The sequence below is a fragment of the Pholcus phalangioides genome, unplaced genomic scaffold (assembly GCF_987345545.1).
Source record: "Pholcus phalangioides strain wild (caught in Gottingen) unplaced genomic scaffold, Ppha-v1.0 ptg000002l_1, whole genome shotgun sequence".
In the NCBI taxonomy this organism is placed as follows: domain Eukaryota; kingdom Metazoa; phylum Arthropoda; class Arachnida; order Araneae; family Pholcidae; genus Pholcus; species Pholcus phalangioides.
The window spans coordinates 430,344-453,991 of record NW_028301595.1 but is presented as its reverse complement, the minus strand read 5'-3'; the positions used below and the strand labels follow the sequence as shown (position 1 = coordinate 453,991).

Below are 23,648 nucleotides of genomic sequence, written 5' to 3'. Positions count from 1 at the left end.
TCTTATAATTAATCCAGCATACCTGACATGGACATCTCCTGTATTTTCGAAATGATCGTTTCTTTGCTATTAGCAGCATACGTAGATTAGCATCAAAGTAGTCATTGTATTTGAAATGATGACGATTTGAAGATCTTTGAGCTTCCATGTGTTTATTTTTCACAAAATTAAAGTAAGTGATATTTTCATCATAGTTATTCAGACTGTCATTAAATGTTCTCCAACTAGTGTATTTATGAATAATGGATGTAGATCTTGCTTGAGTTTTCAATTCTAATGTTATTGGAATATGGTCACTGTCATACAGAGAGTTACCACATGACCAAGTAATATTTCCAATTAAATCGGTACTACAAAAACTCAAATCAATTGAGTTGGAAGATTGTGAAGAGTAATGAGTTGGAGCAAGCGGTTGAATTAGCCCAATAGAATTCTGAAGATACCAATTATAAAGCTGACGACCAGCATTATCAGTTCTGGATGAGCCCCATGCAGGATGTGAGCTATTAAAATCACCCAAAATAACAAAAGGTGGAGATATTTGATCAAAAATCACATTCATGACGTTAATAATATTTGAAGAATCTGATATATATAAGTTTACAATGGTGAAATGAAAATTCTGCAAATAAATTTTGATAACAAGAGCTTCAACACCAGATGAGTTATATTTGAAAAGAATGTTTGATGGAAACTTATTTCTGATAGCCATTAATACACCTCCTCTCCCACTGTTAAGTCTATCACATCTGTATATTTGGAAATTAGGTAAATAATATAATTCATCAGATAAAAATGTTTCTTGGAAGCACATGATATCAAAATCATTCATGAAACGAAGAATATGATATTTCTTATTTTTAATACTTCTACAATTCCATTGAAGAATTCTATGGATGTTAGTCATGTGTGATTCAAACCGAATCTTCAAGTAAATTTTTAATAAAGTAGTATTTATAAATTAGTTTGGCAATGAGTAAATGTGGCATAAAATCAAATATAAAAAACAGGTTAAGACTTTCTCTTTGAACCATGTCTGTCTTTAACAGTTTCAGAAATGGTGCTATTGAAACTAATTGCATCTCTCAATTGATCATCAGAAGAAGCCGATCTTTTTCTTGAAGAATTAACAAGATCTTTTAACATAGGCTGAAGCTGGTTAGATATACAGGAGATGATTTCTGGTACAATTTCTTTCAATGATTGTGTAATTATTTCAGCTACAGACTGTTTGATTTCCAGCATTATTGATTCTTTTATTTCTGCCAGTTCTTTTGCAACAAGAGATTGGATATCTTTTTTGATATTAGATAAATCTATGTGTTGAGACGAAGTTTGCACTCTAGTGGCATATGACATCTCATTTGGCTTACAGAATCTCCTCGCTACATGAATAGGCACATTATGTTCAGACTTGTAATTGAGAATTTTTTGTTCATGGATATATTTTGGACAATTTCTGTCAGTAGGAAGATGATCTGGTGATGAACAATTAATGCATTTCTTTTCACTATCACAATCTTTGGCAATATGGTTACCACCACAATATAAACAGATTTGAGACTTGACTGGGCAGAATTTTGATTTGTGAAAGAAACTGAAACATTTGTTACACATGGAAGGTCGTTCTATAAATCTTTGTGGCTTAAAGATCTGATACCATAATTTAAGTTCAATGGGCACAGAAGTCCCTAGTGCAATAATAATAATAGTTGGTGTCTGAATTTGGTTTCGTAGAATATGGCGGATATTCAAAGGGTAAAAACCATTTAGAATTAACTCATTAGCAATTTCATCTAATGGAATTTCAACTGGAATATTCCTCACAATATATTTTGAAGATAGTGTATCGGTTAGAAGTGAGTTAACAACTGGAATGTCAAGGATAGTTTTGATGTTAAGTAGCTCCTTCGCCACCAATGCAGAATTAGTAGTAACAAAAAGATCACCGCTCTTGGCTACCCTTATTTCAGTAATTTGATCTGAATTGCTGATCATATTAACAAAGTTCCTTCTGAGATCATTAGGTCTGGACGTTGGAATTCTGGTATTTCCGTGATATTTCACGGTGAAGCTAGTGATGTCTGTTGAAAAATCTATTATTTCATTATCAGAATAATTAGATGACCATACAGGGAAATTAATACCCTGACCTTGGTTTGCATTACCATTCCCTTCTTGAGTCTCCATTAAACTTGCCGCCATTATCGCCAGAGCTATGGTGGCTTCAATTTACGAAGCCATATAAATAACTGAAGACAACTTGAAATTAAGTATTCAATACGGGTATGAAGTTAGAAAACGTCTTCCGACGTTGTTCGATGACAACTAACCCAACGCTGGTACCACTAATGTTCGACACAATAGGCCTGTCTTTCAATCTATATTCCTTAACTTGATAATTGTTAGAGCAAAAAAAATACAAATTCACAAAACAAAGAATTCAATCACGAAGAGCAAACACAACACGTCCGTTCATGAACTCACCTCTTTGTCCAATCCACACTCCTCTCTCTCTGTTTATTTTCGAATGTCCAATTTTGTTTTTGCAACCTCCGGTCTCCTGAGGCTTTTCTTCTTCTTATGCTCTCGAGCCTTATACCATATTGTTTCGTCAAGGTTCTCAACTGAGAGACGCGCTACAGAACACTACACCCCCCACGCAAGATTGGGTTTACCTATAAACACAAACTGAATTCTCTTGTTTGTTCTGTTCTTTGACGAATTCCAACAGCGCAGCTCGAAGTACCTCAGCAACGGTTCAGCATCAAACTTCTTAGACGCCCTGGTCGTCATCACCTCGATGATCTCTGCGTCGTCTATCACAGAGATTCGGAAGTTATCCGTTTGGAGGAGTTTCTTGAGCATCCTGTCTGTCGCCGCGTCCCTGCAACTTATGGTAGACTCGCAGAACTTCTCGGACGCCAACTCGTTGGACCGATTAGTATGAATCAGGACAGTCACATCGATGTTCAGAAACGACCGCAACACATCGGACATCAAGGTGATTCCACCCTCGTGTTTTATGTCGAAGCCAATCCGCTATATTATATTCAATCCGCTAATGACTCAAAAATTTGAGCATTTTTAAGTTCACGTCCTCATTCTGTAGAACTTGGCTTGCTCTTAAATTTGTCATTCTTGTATTAATTTAGAATTTATCATATTGGTTGGGAATGAGAATAATTTGTTTTATTAATGCGTGGGTGTCACCCGGACACAACCCTAGGACCTCGTGGCAGGAATTTTTAGCTGGTAGAAAGGATCCCTCAAAAAAATCAGTTTGTCAAATGCCCCCCCCCCCCCCCCCCCTGATTCTGTTAAAATAGCTTAAACTAACTTTATAGAAATTGCACGAAATCTCATTCAAAAAACTCAGCATTAACGTAATCTCTAGTTTGCAATAGTATCAGTTTTTCTGTACTTGTCCATCCTTTTGATGAATATCTTAAACTATACAATCAATCTAAAATTTTAGTTTTCTGCTTGATACTGAAAAAAAATTGTACATAAAAAAACATTTTGACAGATTTTTGTGGTGTCCCTTTTCTCTTGATACTCATACTTCTTTCATACTTTTCTCTACTTGTAACGAGGTCCTCGAGTTGTGTCCGGGTGACACCCGCGCATTAATAAAGAAAATAATTCTCATTCCCAACCAATATGGTAAATACTCGTGCTCATTTTGCTTAGTGGTTAATCTAGCACTGCATTTATTAATTTTCATGTTTGCTCATAAAAGTGCTCAAAAGCACATTTGTTGTACTTGATTGAATGATTTTTCTTCAAATTATTTTACTTTGAACATTATATATATACAGTCAGTCACAAAAGTCTACATACACCCTTAAAAATTGCATTACTGAAGAAACGCTAAGGAATCAAGACCTCATCCTCTTTTTATTCAAACATTGAGCAAGTCTAACATGTTTTTGATAGAAATGAATAATATCAAATTGATATATTTATTTTTAAAAAAACAATTTAAGTGAAAACAGCATGTCACAAAAGTCTACATACATTGGGTGAAAAGTTTATTAATATGCACAATTTTTGCATTTGAATTGAAAATTAATATTTTGTTGGACCTCCATTCGATTCAATAACGGCATCCAACTTCCTGGACATGGACTGAACTATGTTTTCTGTTATATCCGCTTTAATTCTGGACCACTCTTTCAACAAGGCCTGTTTCAAAAATGCTTTGTTGGTAACACTATATATACTTGCGAACTCTTCTCTCGAGTTTATACCATACGTGTTCAATGGGATTCAAGACAGGTGTCTGAGGAGGTGAATGAAGCTGCCTAGGTACTTTGTAAAGGAGTTATTCCTTCACAATCTGTGCAGTATACTTTGGATCGTTATCCTGTTGGAAGATCCATTGGCTTCCGCGACCTAATTTGTCGACAGATGCTTGCAAATTATCTTGCAGTATCTTGAGGTATTGCAGACGGTCCATCTTACCTTCAATGAAAACTAATTCCCTTACACCAGACCCTGACATGCATTTCCAAACCATCACACTGCCTCCACCATGATGGACTTTTGGAGTCAGATTTTCAGGTTTCATTTCCTCATATTTTTCCTTCTCCAAATTTTTCCGTGACCATCACTACCGAAAATATATTTGCTTTCATCTGTGAATAAGACAGTTTTCCAAAAAGCGAAATACTTTTCTTCTTTCGAACTCGTCCATGAAATCCTTTCGATCGGAGAATTCGTCTGACAGTTTCAGGATGCACAGTGTTGTTATTCATTGATACAATATGCTGCGTCAATTCGGAAGCGGATAATTTTGGATTCGACTTGACTTTATTAACAATCGATCGTACATCTCGATTTCTCAAAACCCTTGGACGACTACTGCGAGGTTTATTAAACACATTTCCGATTGATTCGTAATTTTTGACAATGGTTTGGACACTGGAATGGCTTTTTCCAATAATTTTTTAAATCTCACGATAAGATTTTCTTTCTGTTCGCAACTTAATCACCACGTTTCTTATGTCAAAAGAAATCTTTCTCCGCGGAGCCATTTCAACATCAGGACAAAGGCAATACGAGACTAGCATAAGTACAGAGTTCAGCTTTTCCGTGTGTTTGAAACAGTATTTCTTCCTTCCCTCTCAAATGCTACCAACAATTCCACGTGACTCAACAGAAATGTGCTTGCTGTATTTAGATTTTTATGACGTAGTTTTCTATGACATTTGCATATTCTTGCGAATTTATTCCATATTTGCCATTTACAGTAACAAAATTTTGTTACGCTTTTGATACATAAAGTTGTGAAAATAATAGGTTAACCCTAAAATGTATGATTCCTTCAGAAGTACCATTTCCAAAGGTGTATGTAGACTTTTGTGACTGACTGTAGATATAATATACCTGCATACATTCACGCTAAATAGCCCAGTTAACCTGTTGAAGGGCAGATATTTTTACAAAACCCATAAGAAAAATGTAAATAGGTGCTCCTACTACGGAACCACCCTCCCCCTCAAAGAAATGGGGGGCAATGCCCCCAACGCCGCCCCCGTATCTCCGCGCATGATTTGATATGTTAACTCTCAGCTGGACGTTTTTATTTGGGAAATTCTCTCGCGACATCTTAAATCATCAACGTCCCCCTCCCCCGATGAGGTCGTGACCAACGCTACGGAACCACTGTATCAAGGTAATAGAGGAGAGGAAAGAAAACTTTTTAAGAAAGTTGTATCTTAAGGGCGGTAAAATATTATTTTCGTCTCAGGAACGCTGCTTAATATGGAAGAAAAATTCTTGACAGCAGAAGGAAAAATACGGAAACGCCATAAAACAGGAGCCATATAGTCTATTCCCCTGAAAACTGATTCCAAAACAAAAAAAAAACTACTTTTTCGGATTCGAGGTGAAAGGTGTGAGGTACCTCATCAGAAATGTTTGTGCGGAATGCGTTTCTTCTTCGCCAAGATGGTGGATTGTTTGTTTGTTTGAGCGTTTCCTCGAAATTCGGTGAGTTTTTCAATATTATGTTATTTATTCATTGCCGGTTTATTAATGTGTTTCGATTCGCATTTGGCAATAATCGTGGATGATGGGATGGACGATTTTTCATCAGTTGGTTTGAATTAAGCATTGCACGCGATGGCAATCGAAACTACCATAGGGTTTAGTGTTCAGCATATGTATTCGGCGGCGACGATGAATCCTTTCTTGGTAGTCGTGGTACGTTGATTGGTCGTGAAACATGATTCCCATCCTATAAAATCTAAATCATTGTATTGATTGGTCGTGAAACATGATTCTCATCCTCTAAAATCTAAATCATAGTTTCCCCAAACTTTTTTTTTCCATCGCCCCCACCCCAACTCAAGCCAACCCTAGGATCCTGTACTAAACTTCTAACCCCCCGGTCCCTTGCATTGCCCCCGCAGGGGGATGAATGTATTTCTATTTCCAGAGCCAATAATGACGTACAGAAAATTGGTGAATTTCCAAAATACAGATTACCATGTTTTGTTGCCACGTTCCTTGGTGACAGAAGAAGATAACAACCACTTCATTTTTTCCAAGCATCCTTTGATTTTGTCCGAATATAAAATATATGGATCACCATTTCTTGCTAGGTCGCTAAATGATCCGTGATGCTGTCAGAAAATGATAATGCCACCAGTATTGTTTTTCCAGTGATTTTTTTCCGATATTTGTTGCAGCCAGTAAAAGTTCTTGAGATAGTTTTCTCCAAACCTCAGCTTAAGCACATTTGTCAGAGCTGGATCGGTTCCTGGCAGTGGGCGTCTGAAGCACTTTGACAGCTTCCCCCTTGAAGTGCGGGGGCTAGGGAAAGAGAAATAAAAACTATTTTTTCCACCACTCACATTTTTTTCCCATCCTCCATAGAAATTGGAATAATCCTTAAGGTGCACACACGAAATAATCCAAAATGCACGTAATAAATTGAAATAATCCATGTGGAATTGAATGGGCGGTAAACTCATACTACTGAATTTTAAAAAGAATCACGACAATAAGAAATAAAAATCACTAGAAAAATAAATTCCGAAGAGTTTGAAGTTACTAGGCCTCGGCCCAACAGAAGCTATTTAACACTGTCAAGAATTAAAAAAAATTGGTGCTGCAATGAGACTGTGAGCAGAATATCCTGCGACAACGCATGATGCAAGTGAAATGACATGTATTTCAACAATGCATTAGGGGTCATTCAAGTATTACATCAGCATTGGGGGGGGGGGATTGAAGATTGCTTACATCATCAACCAGCCTTTTTTGAAGATATGAAATATTCTCAGCTGCTGACGGGGAGGGGGTCAAAAATGGCTAAAAATCTGCTTAGGTAATACTTGAATGGTCCCTTAGCGCAGTAAACGTTTTGTCCAATTGCTAACATAGGTGCATGCGAGTATGTAAATCAGTGGCTACACCTGTAGGCTGCACTTTGTTTGGGCTTGGCCGCGTTGCTATGCTCTGAGTCGCTTCGCTCCTCTGGCCGTTTAAGGGGGCCCCTGTCCCGGGACTGAAATTATCAACTCTGGTTTCACCAGAAACATGGCAATATAATTTCATTAAGCAGGATTAAAGCCCTAGCAGACCGAGAAGGCAGTATAATCCAGTTGAAGCAGGCAAGCGCAGCGAAAATAAATAAACGTTTCCGAGGTACCGCAGTTGAAGACCTTCTGAAGGGGTCTAAACTGCATCCCACCTTGCTTAACGGTGGTGACATCATCCTTGACAGCAAAAATAGGCGTGTTTTCAGCTGTTCTCACATCTTGTTCATCTCTATTTCTTTCATTTTTACCATTCAAGTTCTTGAATTACCCCACTCCTAACAACAAATGGTTCCAGATACTTTCTCACAAGACCTCGAAATGATCGGAGGTTGAATCAATCTTCGGGATGTCACAAATTTATTTACAGAAAACAGCTATTTACAATTTTTCACAAACAAGAATCTCACATTCAGGATAAAGCAACAACAACACTGACTTGTGATTGCCTCACTATTTATAGGTACGGGGGAATCTTTGAGAAAAACGAATATTCTAGAAAACTTCATTTTACAGTTTCAAAGTTGGTGGTGCTACCGGATGACAGAAAATTATTCTTCCAGATATTTGGAATTGCACCTTCACATTTCTCTTTTGGCAACAAGACATTTGCCAAGTTTGAGGGGTTCTTAACAAATTATGAATTAATAAGACCTAATTTTCGTAACAGTATGTACATTCAAGAAAACAACAGATCTGCATATTCTTAGAATGAAGGTGATTATACAAGAATAGCTTCCTTTTTCAATGGACTTTGAGTTTAACGCTTTCCTCTGAACCAATGGATGTTAGTCATGTGTGATTCAAACCGAATCTTCAAGTAAATTTTTAATAAAGTAGTATTTATAAATTAGTTTGGCAATGAGTAAATGTGGCATAAAATCAAATATAAAAAACAGGTTAAGACTTTCTCTTTGAACCATGTCTGTCTTTAACAGTTTCAGAAATGGTGCTATTGAAACTAATTGCATCTCTCAATTGATCATCAGAAGAAGCCGATCTTTTTCTTGAAGAATTAACAAGATCTTTTAACATAGGCTGAAGCTGGTTAGATATACAGGAGATGATTTCTGGTACAATTTCTTTCAATGATTGTGTAATTATTTCAGCTACAGACTGTTTGATTTCCAGCATTATTGATTCTTTTATTTCTGCCAGTTCTTTTGCAACAAGAGATTGGATATCTTTTTTGATATTAGATAAATCTATGTGTTGAGACGAAGTTTGCACTCTAGTGGCATATGACATCTCATTTGGCTTACAGAATCTCCTCGCTACATGAATAGGCACATTATGTTCAGACTTGTAATTGAGAATTTTTTGTTCATGGATATATTTTGGACAATTTCTGTCAGTAGGAAGATGATCTGGTGATGAACAATTAATGCATTTCTTTTCACTATCACAATCTTTGGCAATATGGTTACCACCACAATATAAACAGATTTGAGACTTGACTGGGCAGAATTTTGATTTGTGAAAGAAACTGAAACATTTGTTACACATGGAAGGTCGTTCTATAAATCTTTGTGGCTTAAAGATCTGATACCATAATTTAAGTTCAATGGGCACAGAAGTCCCTAGTGCAATAATAATAATAGTTGGTGTCTGAATTTGGTTTCGTAGAATATGGCGGATATTCAAAGGGTAAAAACCATTTAGAATTAACTCATTAGCAATTTCATCTAATGGAATTTCAACTGGAATATTCCTCACAATATATTTTGAAGATAGTGTATCGGTTAGAAGTGAGTTAACAACTGGAATGTCAAGGATAGTTTTGATGTTAAGTAGCTCCTTCGCCACCAATGCAGAATTAGTAGTAACAAAAAGATCACCGCTCTTGGCTACCCTTATTTCAGTAATTTGATCTGAATTGCTGATCATATTAACAAAGTTCCTTCTGAGATCATTAGGTCTGGACGTTGGAATTCTGGTATTTCCGTGATATTTCACGGTGAAGCTAGTGATGTCTGTTGAAAAATCTATTATTTCATTATCAGAATAATTAGATGACCATACAGGGAAATTAATACCCTGACCTTGGTTTGCATTACCATTCCCTTCTTGAGTCTCCATTAAACTTGCCGCCATTATCGCCAGAGCTATGGTGGCTTCAATTTACGAAGCCATATAAATAACTGAAGACAACTTGAAATTAAGTATTCAATACGGGTATGAAGTTAGAAAACGTCTTCCGACGTTGTTCGATGACAACTAACCCAACGCTGGTACCACTAATGTTCGACACAATAGGCCTGTCTTTCAATCTATATTCCTTAACTTGATAATTGTTAGAGCAAAAAAAATACAAATTCACAAAACAAAGAATTCAATCACGAAGAGCAAACACAACACGTCCGTTCATGAACTCACCTCTTTGTCCAATCCACACTCCTCTCTCTCTGTTTATTTTCGAATGTCCAATTTTGTTTTTGCAACCTCCGGTCTCCTGAGGCTTTTCTTCTTCTTATGCTCTCGAGCCTTATACCATATTGTTTCGTCAAGGTTCTCAACTGAGAGACGCGCTACAGAACACTACACCCCCCACGCAAGATTGGGTTTACCTATAAACACAAACTGAATTCTCTTGTTTGTTCTGTTCTTTGACGAATTCCAACAGCGCAGCTCGAAGTACCTCAGCAACGGTTCAGCATCAAACTTCTTAGACGCCCTGGTCGTCATCACCTCGATGATCTCTGCGTCGTCTATCACAGAGATTCGGAAGTTATCCGTTTGGAGGAGTTTCTTGAGCATCCTGTCTGTCGCCGCGTCCCTGCAACTTATGGTAGACTCGCAGAACTTCTCGGACGCCAACTCGTTGGACCGATTAGTATGAATCAGGACAGTCACATCGATGTTCAGAAACGACCGCAACACATCGGACATCAAGGTGATTCCACCCTCGTGTTTTATGTCGAAGCCAATCCGCTATATTATATTCAATCCGCTAATGACTCAAAAATTTGAGCATTTTTAAGTTCACGTCCTCATTCTGTAGAACTTGGCTTGCTCTTAAATTTGTCATTCTTGTATTAATTTAGAATTTATCATATTGGTTGGGAATGAGAATAATTTGTTTTATTAATGCGTGGGTGTCACCCGGACACAACCCTAGGACCTCGTGGCAGGAATTTTTAGCTGGTAGAAAGGATCCCTCAAAAAAATCAGTTTGTCAAATGCCCCCCCCCCCCCCTGATTCTGTTAAAATAGCTTAAACTAACTTTATAGAAATTGCACGAAATCTCATTCAAAAAACTCAGCATTAACGTAATCTCTAGTTTGCAATAGTATCAGTTTTTCTGTACTTGTCCATCCTTTTGATGAATATCTTAAACTATACAATCAATCTAAAATTTTAGTTTTCTGCTTGATACTGAAAAAAAATTGTACATAAAAAAACATTTTGACAGATTTTTGTGGTGTCCCTTTTCTCTTGATACTCATACTTCTTTCATACTTTTCTCTACTTGTAACGAGGTCCTCGAGTTGTGTCCGGGTGACACCCGCGCATTAATAAAGAAAATAATTCTCATTCCCAACCAATATGGTAAATACTCGTGCTCATTTTGCTTAGTGGTTAATCTAGCACTGCATTTATTAATTTTCATGTTTGCTCATAAAAGTGCTCAAAAGCACATTTGTTGTACTTGATTGAATGATTTTTCTTCAAATTATTTTACTTTGAACATTATATATATACAGTCAGTCACAAAAGTCTACATACACCCTTAAAAATTGCATTACTGAAGAAACGCTAAGGAATCAAGACCTCATCCTCTTTTTATTCAAACATTGAGCAAGTCTAACATGTTTTTGATAGAAATGAATAATATCAAATTGATATATTTATTTTTAAAAAAACAATTTAAGTGAAAACAGCATGTCACAAAAGTCTACATACATTGGGTGAAAAGTTTATTAATATGCACAATTTTTGCATTTGAATTGAAAATTAATATTTTGTTGGACCTCCATTCGATTCAATAACGGCATCCAACTTCCTGGACATGGACTGAACTATGTTTTCTGTTATATCCGCTTTAATTCTGGACCACTCTTTCAACAAGGCCTGTTTCAAAAATGCTTTGTTGGTAACACTATATATACTTGCGAACTCTTCTCTCGAGTTTATACCATACGTGTTCAATGGGATTCAAGACAGGTGTCTGAGGAGGTGAATGAAGCTGCCTAGGTACTTTGTAAAGGAGTTATTCCTTCACAATCTGTGCAGTATACTTTGGATCGTTATCCTGTTGGAAGATCCATTGGCTTCCGCGACCTAATTTGTCGACAGATGCTTGCAAATTATCTTGCAGTATCTTGAGGTATTGCAGACGGTCCATCTTACCTTCAATGAAAACTAATTCCCTTACACCAGACCCTGACATGCATTTCCAAACCATCACACTGCCTCCACCATGATGGACTTTTGGAGTCAGATTTTCAGGTTTCATTTCCTCATATTTTTCCTTCTCCAAATTTTTCCGTGACCATCACTACCGAAAATATATTTGCTTTCATCTGTGAATAAGACAGTTTTCCAAAAAGCGAAATACTTTTCTTCTTTCGAACTCGTCCATGAAATCCTTTCGATCGGAGAATTCGTCTGACAGTTTCAGGATGCACAGTGTTGTTATTCATTGATACAATATGCTGCGTCAATTCGGAAGCGGATAATTTTGGATTCGACTTGACTTTATTAACAATCGATCGTACATCTCGATTTCTCAAAACCCTTGGACGACTACTGCGAGGTTTATTAAACACATTTCCGATTGATTCGTAATTTTTGACAATGGTTTGGACACTGGAATGGCTTTTTCCAATAATTTTTTAAATCTCACGATAAGATTTTCTTTCTGTTCGCAACTTAATCACCACGTTTCTTATGTCAAAAGAAATCTTTCTCCGCGGAGCCATTTCAACATCAGGACAAAGGCAATACGAGACTAGCATAAGTACAGAGTTCAGCTTTTCCGTGTGTTTGAAACAGTATTTCTTCCTTCCCTCTCAAATGCTACCAACAATTCCACGTGACTCAACAGAAATGTGCTTGCTGTATTTAGATTTTTATGACGTAGTTTTCTATGACATTTGCATATTCTTGCGAATTTATTCCATATTTGCCATTTACAGTAACAAAATTTTGTTACGCTTTTGATACATAAAGTTGTGAAAATAATAGGTTAACCCTAAAATGTATGATTCCTTCAGAAGTACCATTTCCAAAGGTGTATGTAGACTTTTGTGACTGACTGTAGATATAATATACCTGCATACATTCACGCTAAATAGCCCAGTTAACCTGTTGAAGGGCAGATATTTTTACAAAACCCATAAGAAAAATGTAAATAGGTGCTCCTACTACGGAACCACCCTCCCCCTCAAAGAAATGGGGGGCAATGCCCCCAACGCCGCCCCCGTATCTCCGCGCATGATTTGATATGTTAACTCTCAGCTGGACGTTTTTATTTGGGAAATTCTCTCGCGACATCTTAAATCATCAACGTCCCCCTCCCCCGATGAGGTCGTGACCAACGCTACGGAACCACTGTATCAAGGTAATAGAGGAGAGGAAAGAAAACTTTTTAAGAAAGTTGTATCTTAAGGGCGGTAAAATATTATTTTCGTCTCAGGAACGCTGCTTAATATGGAAGAAAAATTCTTGACAGCAGAAGGAAAAATACGGAAACGCCATAAAACAGGAGCCATATAGTCTATTCCCCTGAAAACTGATTCCAAAACAAAAAAAAAACTACTTTTTCGGATTCGAGGTGAAAGGTGTGAGGTACCTCATCAGAAATGTTTGTGCGGAATGCGTTTCTTCTTCGCCAAGATGGTGGATTGTTTGTTTGTTTGAGCGTTTCCTCGAAATTCGGTGAGTTTTTCAATATTATGTTATTTATTCATTGCCGGTTTATTAATGTGTTTCGATTCGCATTTGGCAATAATCGTGGATGATGGGATGGACGATTTTTCATCAGTTGGTTTGAATTAAGCATTGCACGCGATGGCAATCGAAACTACCATAGGGTTTAGTGTTCAGCATATGTATTCGGCGGCGACGATGAATCCTTTCTTGGTAGTCGTGGTACGTTGATTGGTCGTGAAACATGATTCCCATCCTATAAAATCTAAATCATTGTATTGATTGGTCGTGAAACATGATTCTCATCCTCTAAAATCTAAATCATAGTTTCCCCAAACTTTTTTTTTCCATCGCCCCCACCCCAACTCAAGCCAACCCTAGGATCCTGTACTAAACTTCTAACCCCCCGGTCCCTTGCATTGCCCCCGCAGGGGGATGAATGTATTTCTATTTCCAGAGCCAATAATGACGTACAGAAAATTGGTGAATTTCCAAAATACAGATTACCATGTTTTGTTGCCACGTTCCTTGGTGACAGAAGAAGATAACAACCACTTCATTTTTTCCAAGCATCCTTTGATTTTGTCCGAATATAAAATATATGGATCACCATTTCTTGCTAGGTCGCTAAATGATCCGTGATGCTGTCAGAAAATGATAATGCCACCAGTATTGTTTTTCCAGTGATTTTTTTCCGATATTTGTTGCAGCCAGTAAAAGTTCTTGAGATAGTTTTCTCCAAACCTCAGCTTAAGCACATTTGTCAGAGCTGGATCGGTTCCTGGCAGTGGGCGTCTGAAGCACTTTGACAGCTTCCCCCTTGAAGTGCGGGGGCTAGGGAAAGAGAAATAAAAACTATTTTTTCCACCACTCACATTTTTTTCCCATCCTCCATAGAAATTGGAATAATCCTTAAGGTGCACACACGAAATAATCCAAAATGCACGTAATAAATTGAAATAATCCATGTGGAATTGAATGGGCGGTAAACTCATACTACTGAATTTTAAAAAGAATCACGACAATAAGAAATAAAAATCACTAGAAAAATAAATTCCGAAGAGTTTGAAGTTACTAGGCCTCGGCCCAACAGAAGCTATTTAACACTGTCAAGAATTAAAAAAAATTGGTGCTGCAATGAGACTGTGAGCAGAATATCCTGCGACAACGCATGATGCAAGTGAAATGACATGTATTTCAACAATGCATTAGGGGTCATTCAAGTATTACATCAGCATTGGGGGGGGGGGATTGAAGATTGCTTACATCATCAACCAGCCTTTTTTGAAGATATGAAATATTCTCAGCTGCTGACGGGGAGGGGGTCAAAAATGGCTAAAAATCTGCTTAGGTAATACTTGAATGGTCCCTTAGCGCAGTAAACGTTTTGTCCAATTGCTAACATAGGTGCATGCGAGTATGTAAATCAGTGGCTACACCTGTAGGCTGCACTTTGTTTGGGCTTGGCCGCGTTGCTATGCTCTGAGTCGCTTCGCTCCTCTGGCCGTTTAAGGGGGCCCCTGTCCCGGGACTGAAATTATCAACTCTGGTTTCACCAGAAACATGGCAATATAATTTCATTAAGCAGGATTAAAGCCCTAGCAGACCGAGAAGGCAGTATAATCCAGTTGAAGCAGGCAAGCGCAGCGAAAATAAATAAACGTTTCCGAGGTACCGCAGTTGAAGACCTTCTGAAGGGGTCTAAACTGCATCCCACCTTGCTTAACGGTGGTGACATCATCCTTGACAGCAAAAATAGGCGTGTTTTCAGCTGTTCTCACATCTTGTTCATCTCTATTTCTTTCATTTTTACCATTCAAGTTCTTGAATTACCCCACTCCTAACAACAAATGGTTCCAGATACTTTCTCACAAGACCTCGAAATGATCGGAGGTTGAATCAATCTTCGGGATGTCACAAATTTATTTACAGAAAACAGCTATTTACAATTTTTCACAAACAAGAATCTCACATTCAGGATAAAGCAACAACAACACTGACTTGTGATTGCCTCACTATTTATAGGTACGGGGGAATCTTTGAGAAAAACGAATATTCTAGAAAACTTCATTTTACAGTTTCAAAGTTGGTGGTGCTACCGGATGACAGAAAATTATTCTTCCAGATATTTGGAATTGCACCTTCACATTTCTCTTTTGGCAACAAGACATTTGCCAAGTTTGAGGGGTTCTTAACAAATTATGAATTAATAAGACCTAATTTTCGTAACAGTATGTACATTCAAGAAAACAACAGATCTGCATATTCTTAGAATGAAGGTGATTATACAAGAATAGCTTCCTTTTTCAATGGACTTTGAGTTTAACGCTTTCCTCTGAACCAATTTCTGAAAATTTATCTAATTTTCAATAACTTTTTAAGGTTTTAATCTAAAATCTTTGTAGCCAAACTTTTTTTAAAACCTCCCATCATGACCAGGAGAATATTCTCGAACTGAAAGTTGTCATTGGGAGGTGATTAGGGGCCGTTCAAGTATTACGTAAGCAAATTTTTAGACATTTTTGGCCCCCTCCCCCCTTGTCAGCAAAATTTTGCCATCACTGTCCCCTACCTCCTAACGCATATTTGTGCGATCAGAAACATACGTGGGAGGAGGGCATAGTTAGCTCGTGCGCCCCCCTCCCACAGACGGAAAAAAATATTTTAATGCAAAAATATTTTTTTTTAAAAATTGAAAAGAAATATCTTTATATGTTATTATAATCGATTTCTGCTAATTTCAATGTTATTTGAGGGCTATGAACTCATAATTTATCTTTAAAAATTTCATTGTGACCCACCCTATATGGCCATGTACAGTATGGTAAACCCTTCACCCGCAGACTAAATGTGGCCCTGAAGGTTATCTGATGTGGCTTGCCCCCTTAAACCTAATTTTTTAAAACTGAACTAAGCAGCACATTTTTACAAATCGCGTAAATGACCCATGGCACATTTTCAGATCACTGAAGTAGGCCTCCAAGATCATGTTCACATTCAAAGATCACCTAAGTAACCTGTGGCACAGTTGCAGGACATTTAAACGATCCGTGGGGGCATGCCATCTCATCTGTTATCTTACACTTGTCATATTATATACGCAAGATATATAAAAAGTAAACGAAATGAGAACTTTATTGTGAAATATAAAATATCCATCGGAACGAGTCATCTTGCTTAACACCTTATTGATGAGCAGACTTTTTCAAATTTGAGACTGGCTGACACTCACACCTTGAAGCTTAAAAACTGCTGATGACTAACTTCAGTATGAAATTTGGCTGATGCCTAAATTTTTTCGATTCTTCAAGCCCTGGTATATGTAGCATTTTGTCATTCTATGCTGTTATTGGGTAAATACAAGCAGGACTGCAAATCACTGGTTCCAGATCGCCATGGCAATAAAAAAATTGGAATTGGTGCCAAGTATTTTTTATTTCCGATAACTTTTTTGAGGTCAAAGGACCACAAAATTATCAAAAATTGTGCCAGCATCTCTGCTAGCATGTAAAGGGGTCCCAAGTTCTCGGCAACTAAAGAAATACTCTATTTTGGACCAATTTTATTGGGGGGGGGGGGAATTGCTTGGTGCGTAGTTTAGTAGCCACTTAATTTTTTTTTTTGGTTTGTCAAGCCCTGAATACAAGTATTTGCGCCCAAAATATGAAAATTAGAGAGAACGTTGCTCAGAAAATTACAATGCCAAAAAAACCCATTTAAAAAAGCAGCAAGCAAATGGTGAAAACTTTTATTCTAATTATTATAAATTTTATTATTTATAATAATGTGCAAAATTCAATTTGATTATAATCTGATGTTTCTGCATTGACATTCATAAAATGTTCATTGTTCATCCACCATGATTCTGATCACGTTCCCGTCTAACATTTTAAGCTGAAGTTTTCTCTTATTAAAAAAAGCGTTTTGTTTCAGACAGAGCATTTGTGGATCTAGCTGGGTGACTTTGTGTTGCAGTTTCTGGAATCTTGTCCAGAATAAACTGTGAAGTGTGGTATGTTTTTCTTTTTATTGATCTTGAATTTCTCAACAGTTATTCATGTTTTATCTGAATTATCGCAAACCAGTGACTACAGTGAATTTCTGTATTAAAAACGAATGAAGAATAATGGTGGATTTGTTGTTTTGTATGGGTTGAACGTTACCAGTAAAAATCAAGATTTCTTGTATGTTTGGGAAATGATACTTATCCATGGTAGTCTTCCCCCACCCATGGATTATGCTAGTATCCTTGTTTTTGGCTGAATCTGGGAGAGTAGAGAGTCTTTTCAATGTTGGCAACTTCTTCCACTAACAAGGTTTGTACGGGTCAAAGGAAAACCTGGAATTGTCTGTGGAAATTTTACTGAAAAAGGTCAGGGAAATCAGTGAAAAATATCTTATTTTTGTTCTAAAACTTGGAAATTGCTGACAAGACAATGCACCTGGAAAATTATTATCTGATTGAAAGCAAAAAATAACGAAGAAAATTTTTTTTCCTGGAAAAGGGAAATTCAGAACGTAAATTATGATGATCCGATAACAGTGAATGTTTATAGCCCGTAAATGTAGCAATGGAATGTAGAAACCCAAGGCGAAACAAAGATTTCGTATGTCCATGTAGAAGAGCATAAGGTGTATTTAAAGGTGCTGAAATCTAATGCTAGGTGGTGACGGTAGCGTAGTTGCATCTGACTCCATATGAATGAGACGTAGTTGTAGATACATTATCTTTAATTATGATGCTATATAGAAGATATTATTTACATGGTACATATATTAAGAGAGAGAAAGACGACGTTGGTGCATCTCGTGTGAGAGCTGGAGCTGAACTGATGTTCTCACACACATGGCCCTTCGGACCCTCCGAAGAGGCATCCGGTCACGTGATCATCTCGTGTTTCAGTACAGAATGTACTGAGATTCTTTCACGTGACCAGAGCGTGCTTGTTAAGAGAGAGCCAATGTACAAAGTAAAGTAATAATAATAATAATACATATAAGAATATATATTGAGGCTCTACAGTACCCCCTCCCCAGTGTCAATGTTGGACACGATAAAAATCCGTGAACCGGACTCGACGTCCAGATCGTGTGGTCACTGGTGGTTTCGATTTCGTGGTCGAGTTCTCTGACGTAGAGTCGTTAGTTTGCGTTTTCGCCACCAGCGGCGTTGTATCTTCCGAGAGGGAGAATGCTGGTTTTAAGCGGTCGATGGAAACCGAAACTGTTTTGCCATTGATGTCAAGTTTGAACACTTTTTCATTTTTGTTAATGACAAGAAAGGGACCATCATACGGTCTCTGGAGGGGTCGACGGACACTATCACGACGTAGTAATACGCGAGTAGCATTCATCAGTTCTGGATACACAAATGTAGCACGTTTTCCATGATGTTTTGTTGGCGTTGGACGGAGCTGCTGCATGTGGCCCCGTAACTTATTTACGTAGTCACAAGGGTCAATGTTGACATTCGTTGAGTCGAAAAATTGGCCGGGAAGACGCAAGGGTGCACCAAACACGAGTTCGGCTGGCGTACACTGCAGGTCGGCTTTTAGAGCGGCTCGGTAGCCCAGAAGTATAGTTGGTAATACTTCGGTCCAACGTTCGGTGTTATGGCATTTAATGGCCGTTTTTAGTGGTCGATGAAATTCCTCAATCAAACCATTCGCTTGAGGATGGAAAGCGGTAGTTCTAGCTCGTTCGGTGCCTAGAAGTTGTAGGAGAGAACGGAAAAGGTGGGACTCAAATTGTCGACCTTGATCAGTTGTTACAACTGATGGAGCACCATAACGGGATACCCAACAGTTATAAAAGGCTTCCGCTACAGTTGGAGCTGTGATGTCTTTTATCGGTTGTGCTTCTGGCCAGCGGGAAAAACGATCGATCATGGTCAAACAGTAAGAATAACCATTTGATGGAGTTAATGGACCCACTATGTCCAGATGAATATGGTCAAATCTTGCAGATGGCATAGGAAATTCTTTCAAAGGAGATTTGACATGTCTGTGAATTTTACTTTTTTGACAAGCCATGCAAGTTTTTGCCCATTTTGTTATTTCGTTATTGATACCAGGCCAAACAAAGCGAGAACGGATTTGGTGGATCGTTCTTCTGATGCCTGGGTGCGCTAAGTTATGAACGTGATCAAACACCGTTTTCCTATACTGCACAGGAATGTAAGGACGCGCACTTCCAGTGGAGATATCACAAATTAAATCTATGTCAGATTCGGGAAGTTTAATTTTTTTCAATTGTAAGCCACAATTTGAATCACCCATCAATTTTGATAATTCATCATCTGTTGCTTGAGCTTCAGCGATTTCATTGTAATTAATTGGGCTTGGCATTGAAATAGCACATATGCGGGACATTATATCGGCTGCTATGTTTTCTGAGCCAGGAATATGACAAATATCACTCGTGAATTGGGAAATGAAATCCAAATGTCTGGTTTGGCGAGGCGAGCATTTGTCATGCTTCTGCCGAAAAGCATAGACCAAAGGTTTTTGATCTGTAAATAGAGTGAACTGACGTGCTTCGAGCATGTGTCGAAAATATTTGATAGAAGAATATGCAGCCAATAGTTCTCTGTCATATGCGCTATAGCGTGTTTCCGCAGGAGTGAGTCTGCGAGAGAAAAATCCTAGCGGTTGCAAAGAATTGTCCACTACCTGGTGTAATGCACTACCAATTGAAAAATCAGATGCATCAACATGAAGTGCAAGCTTTGCAGATGTGGAAGGATGAGCTAATAGAGTGACACTAGCTAGTTGCTCTTTGCATTGATTGAATGCTGCGAGTGCAGAATCGGTCCATTCAATTTTACGATTATCTTTTTTACGGCGGGAGCCCTTTAGAAAATCGTGTAAGAGTATTTGTGACTCAGCAGCATGTTTTATGAACCTTCTATAGAAATTTATGAGACCAAGAAATTTTCTCAACTCAGAAATTGTGTCAGGTCTCTTGAAATCTAATATTACTTGCACTTTGCTAGGTAATGGTTTAATGCCAAGAGGAGTGATTAAATGACCTAAAAATTCCAAATTATCTACACCTAATACACATTTAGAAATATTAAGTTTCAAGCCATACTTGTGTAAACGCTCAAATATTTGCCTCAGGTGATTTTCGTGCTCTTCAACAGATGATGAATATACGAGGATATCATCTAAATATGCATAACAGAAAGATAAACCTCTTAACACCTCGTGCATGAAACGCATAAATGTTTGAGGTGCATTTACTAAACCAAAACAAAGCCTAGTATATTCGAACAGACCCCATGGTGTTGTCACCGCTGTTTTAGGAATATCAGGTTCAAAAATAGGGATCTGATGGTACGCTTTGAAAATATCTAATTTTGAAAAAATTGACTTACCATGAAGTGCATTGCTGAAATCACTTAGGTATGGGATGGGATAGGAATCGAATTCTGTGACAGAATTTAATTTTCGATAATCTCCCACTGGTCGTATAGATGTTTCCGACTTCGGAACAATATGCAATGGTGAAGACCATGAACTTTTTGAAGGACGAATTATTCCTTGTTGTAACAAAAAATCGAATTCAGTCTTCACCTTCTCAAAGTGTTGAGGGTGAAGCCGTCTCGGTCGAGAACATATTGGAGGACCTTTAGTCACTATGTGGTGAACTGTGTCGTGCGATGCAGGTTCGCCTATTAAGCACGGATTTGTGATGTCTGGGAATTCAGAAAGAATTTTCTCGTACTGAGATGGGCCCACTGTGGAAATTGAGACATGAGCCGTTTGATGCACTGATCCCAGGGAATGAAGTGATGTGCTAGAGCTAATGAGACGACGCTTTTTCAAATCTACCATGAGATTGAAATTGCGCAGAAAATCTGCTCCGATGATAGGGCACGAAACCTTGGCGACGACGAATGTCCATGGAAAATTTTGTCGCAAACCCAGATCGAGAACAATATTTTTGGTACCGTAGGCCGGTATTGACGTCTGGTTTGCTGCGTAGAGACGAAATGTAGAGCAGGGAGTTGTGGAAGCAATCGCTGACGGCGGAACGACACTAATTTCACTGCCCGTGTCAACGAGATATTTTATTCCCGTTTTTCGATCATGGATGAACAACCTGCTGGTCTCTGAGCTCATGTTCGCCATGCCAGCTATGACGGAGCTCCTTCGTTTTTTGGTGCGCTGAAGTTGCACGGTGTAGTACAGCGCCGAGCATTTTTACCGAAGCGATGATGGTAGTAGCACATTCCGGAGGAATTTTTCCTGTTTCTGGAACTGGAACGCCTGTTGAAGAAGTTGTTTCGTCCGCGATGTGGTGAACGTCCACGTTGTTGAGAGGAAAGTTCATTCAATTTTTTGGTGAGCATTGCGATTTGTGCACGCAAGTCATCTTGATCCGGCGGTGGAGAAACAGCACAAACGGATGCATTTTGGCTTATTTCCGCGATTTTGTCAGCCAGTTCCGCGAGTTTATCCAGTCCATCACTCGATATTGAGAGGACAGTTTGGATTTGAGTGGGAAGGCGTTGCAGCCACAATGTCTTTAAGAAATCATCGGTTAGTCGAGATCCGGAGAGTTGGCGCATTTTTCGTAGCAGCTGTGATGGTTTATCATCTCCGAGTTGAATTTCTGTGAGCAACTTCTTGATTTTAGCAGATTCAGTTTCGGCAAACTCCTGTATCAGCCGGTCCGAAAGAGCCTGGAATTTCCCGGTCTCAGGGGGATTGACGACAATATCGGCAACCGCATGTAGTGTTTCTGAGTCGATATTAGCGACGAGAGCGGCGAATTTGGTATCATCACTTGTAATGCGGCTGAGGAGGAAAGCTTGCTCGCATTGCTTCACCCAGAGAGAAACGTTTGTCTTCCAAAATGGGGGAAGGCGGAGAGCGACACTGGAAACTTGGGGAACGGTATTGTCCCCTTCTGCTGCGATCATCCTGTTGCTTGAGAGAGAAGAGAGCCAAGAGGTCAAGCGGAAGTGACCTTACGAGGGAGGATGCTCCGTGGTCCACTGTTGCTGGGAGAAAAATCCTCTGCTGCTGCTCTCACCGTAATGACGTCTTTTGAAGAATATTCAGAAGGCATCATTATTTGCGTTTAAACGTCTGCGGTCACCAATGCTGAAATCTAATGCTAGGTGGTGACGGTAGCGTAGTTGCATCTGACTCCATATGAATGAGACGTAGTTGTAGATACATTATCTTTAATTATGATGCTATATAGAAGATATTATTTACATGGTACATATATTAAGAGAGAGAAAGACGACGTTGGTGCATCTCGTGTGAGAGCTGGAGCTGAACTGATGTTCTCACACACATGGCCCTTCGGACCCTCCGAAGAGGCATCCGGTCACGTGATCATCTCGTGTTTCAGTACAGAATGTACTGAGATTCTTTCACGTGACCAGAGCGTGCTTGTTAAGAGAGAGCCAATGTACAAAGTAAAGTAATAATAATAATAATACATATAAGAATATATATTGAGGCTCTACAAAGGTATTATAGGGGCTCTATACAAGAACATAGCTGTGACCTTATTGTGATTGCAAGTGTTTCTGAAAACGTATCAGGAAAGCTCAGTTGCGTTAATTTCATAAGTTGACTTCAGTGAGCAATGCCAGAGAGCATGCATATATTTCCACATGAGGTAGTTTTTATTTGAAAACAGCGAGGGGTAAGAAAACTGTTTCCTATCTAGAATGGGTGGATAAAAATCTGAATTTTCAGTAGGCTGATTGGATTGAAGCAGTCAAGAATGGCCTGCATAAAGCATGGTGTCAGCTTTGTACCAAAACGTTCAATTTGAGCAACATGGATGGACAGGCTATTCAGAGCCATGCCAAGCATGTGAAATCAGAGGAGTTTTGTAAACATCCCCTCGATTACTAAACTTTTCAGTTCTAGCACTAATGCGAACACTGTACTCATCATCCTATAATAATTCAAGGATATTGGAGAAATTTTGAAGGTATTGTTTCCAGACAGTGACATTGCAGAAAAGGAAAATTCTTCATTCTTTGATTGTGTTAAATGTTTCTATCAGGTGTATTTGAAAAGCAAAAATGCAAGTATAAAAACATAATAATTAATAATCTCTGATTTTGTGGGGTTATTGTCATGTTATAATTGATTAATATAATTACTTTTATGTTAAATTTTTGATTTAATCCTTACTTGGAATTTTTTGAAAATTTGACTCGAAACATGGTAAAGTGGGAATTTTTTTCACCA

The 23,648-nt window shown here is 38.3% G+C and overlaps 2 protein-coding genes across 2 annotated transcripts in view; one reads left to right on the top strand and one right to left on the bottom strand.

Annotated features, from left to right (window-relative positions):
• The first annotated feature begins 13,329 nt into the window (after positions 1 to 13,329).
• Positions 13,330 to 23,648, top strand: part of LOC149089023 (transcription initiation protein SPT3 homolog) — a 203,024-nt gene continuing 192,705 nt past the window's right edge. Inside the window, exons 1-2 of the mRNA XM_089236673.1 lie at positions 13,330 to 13,431; positions 17,356 to 17,434. The gene's annotated coding sequence lies outside the window, so the exon portion shown is untranslated. The remainder of the gene's footprint in view (positions 13,432 to 17,355; positions 17,435 to 23,648) is intronic.
• Positions 21,563 to 22,351, bottom strand: LOC149089026 (uncharacterized). Its single transcript, XM_089239855.1, has one exon. It carries the CDS (start codon positions 22,349 to 22,351, stop codon positions 21,563 to 21,565), a length of 789 nt encoding a protein of 262 aa, XP_089095981.1.

What these genes read in the sequence shown, in the direction of transcription:
- LOC149089026 (XM_089239855.1), bottom strand. Translation starts at nt 22,351, where the DNA reads ATGATCGCAGCAGAAGGGGACAATACCGTTCCCCAAGTTTCCAGTGTC.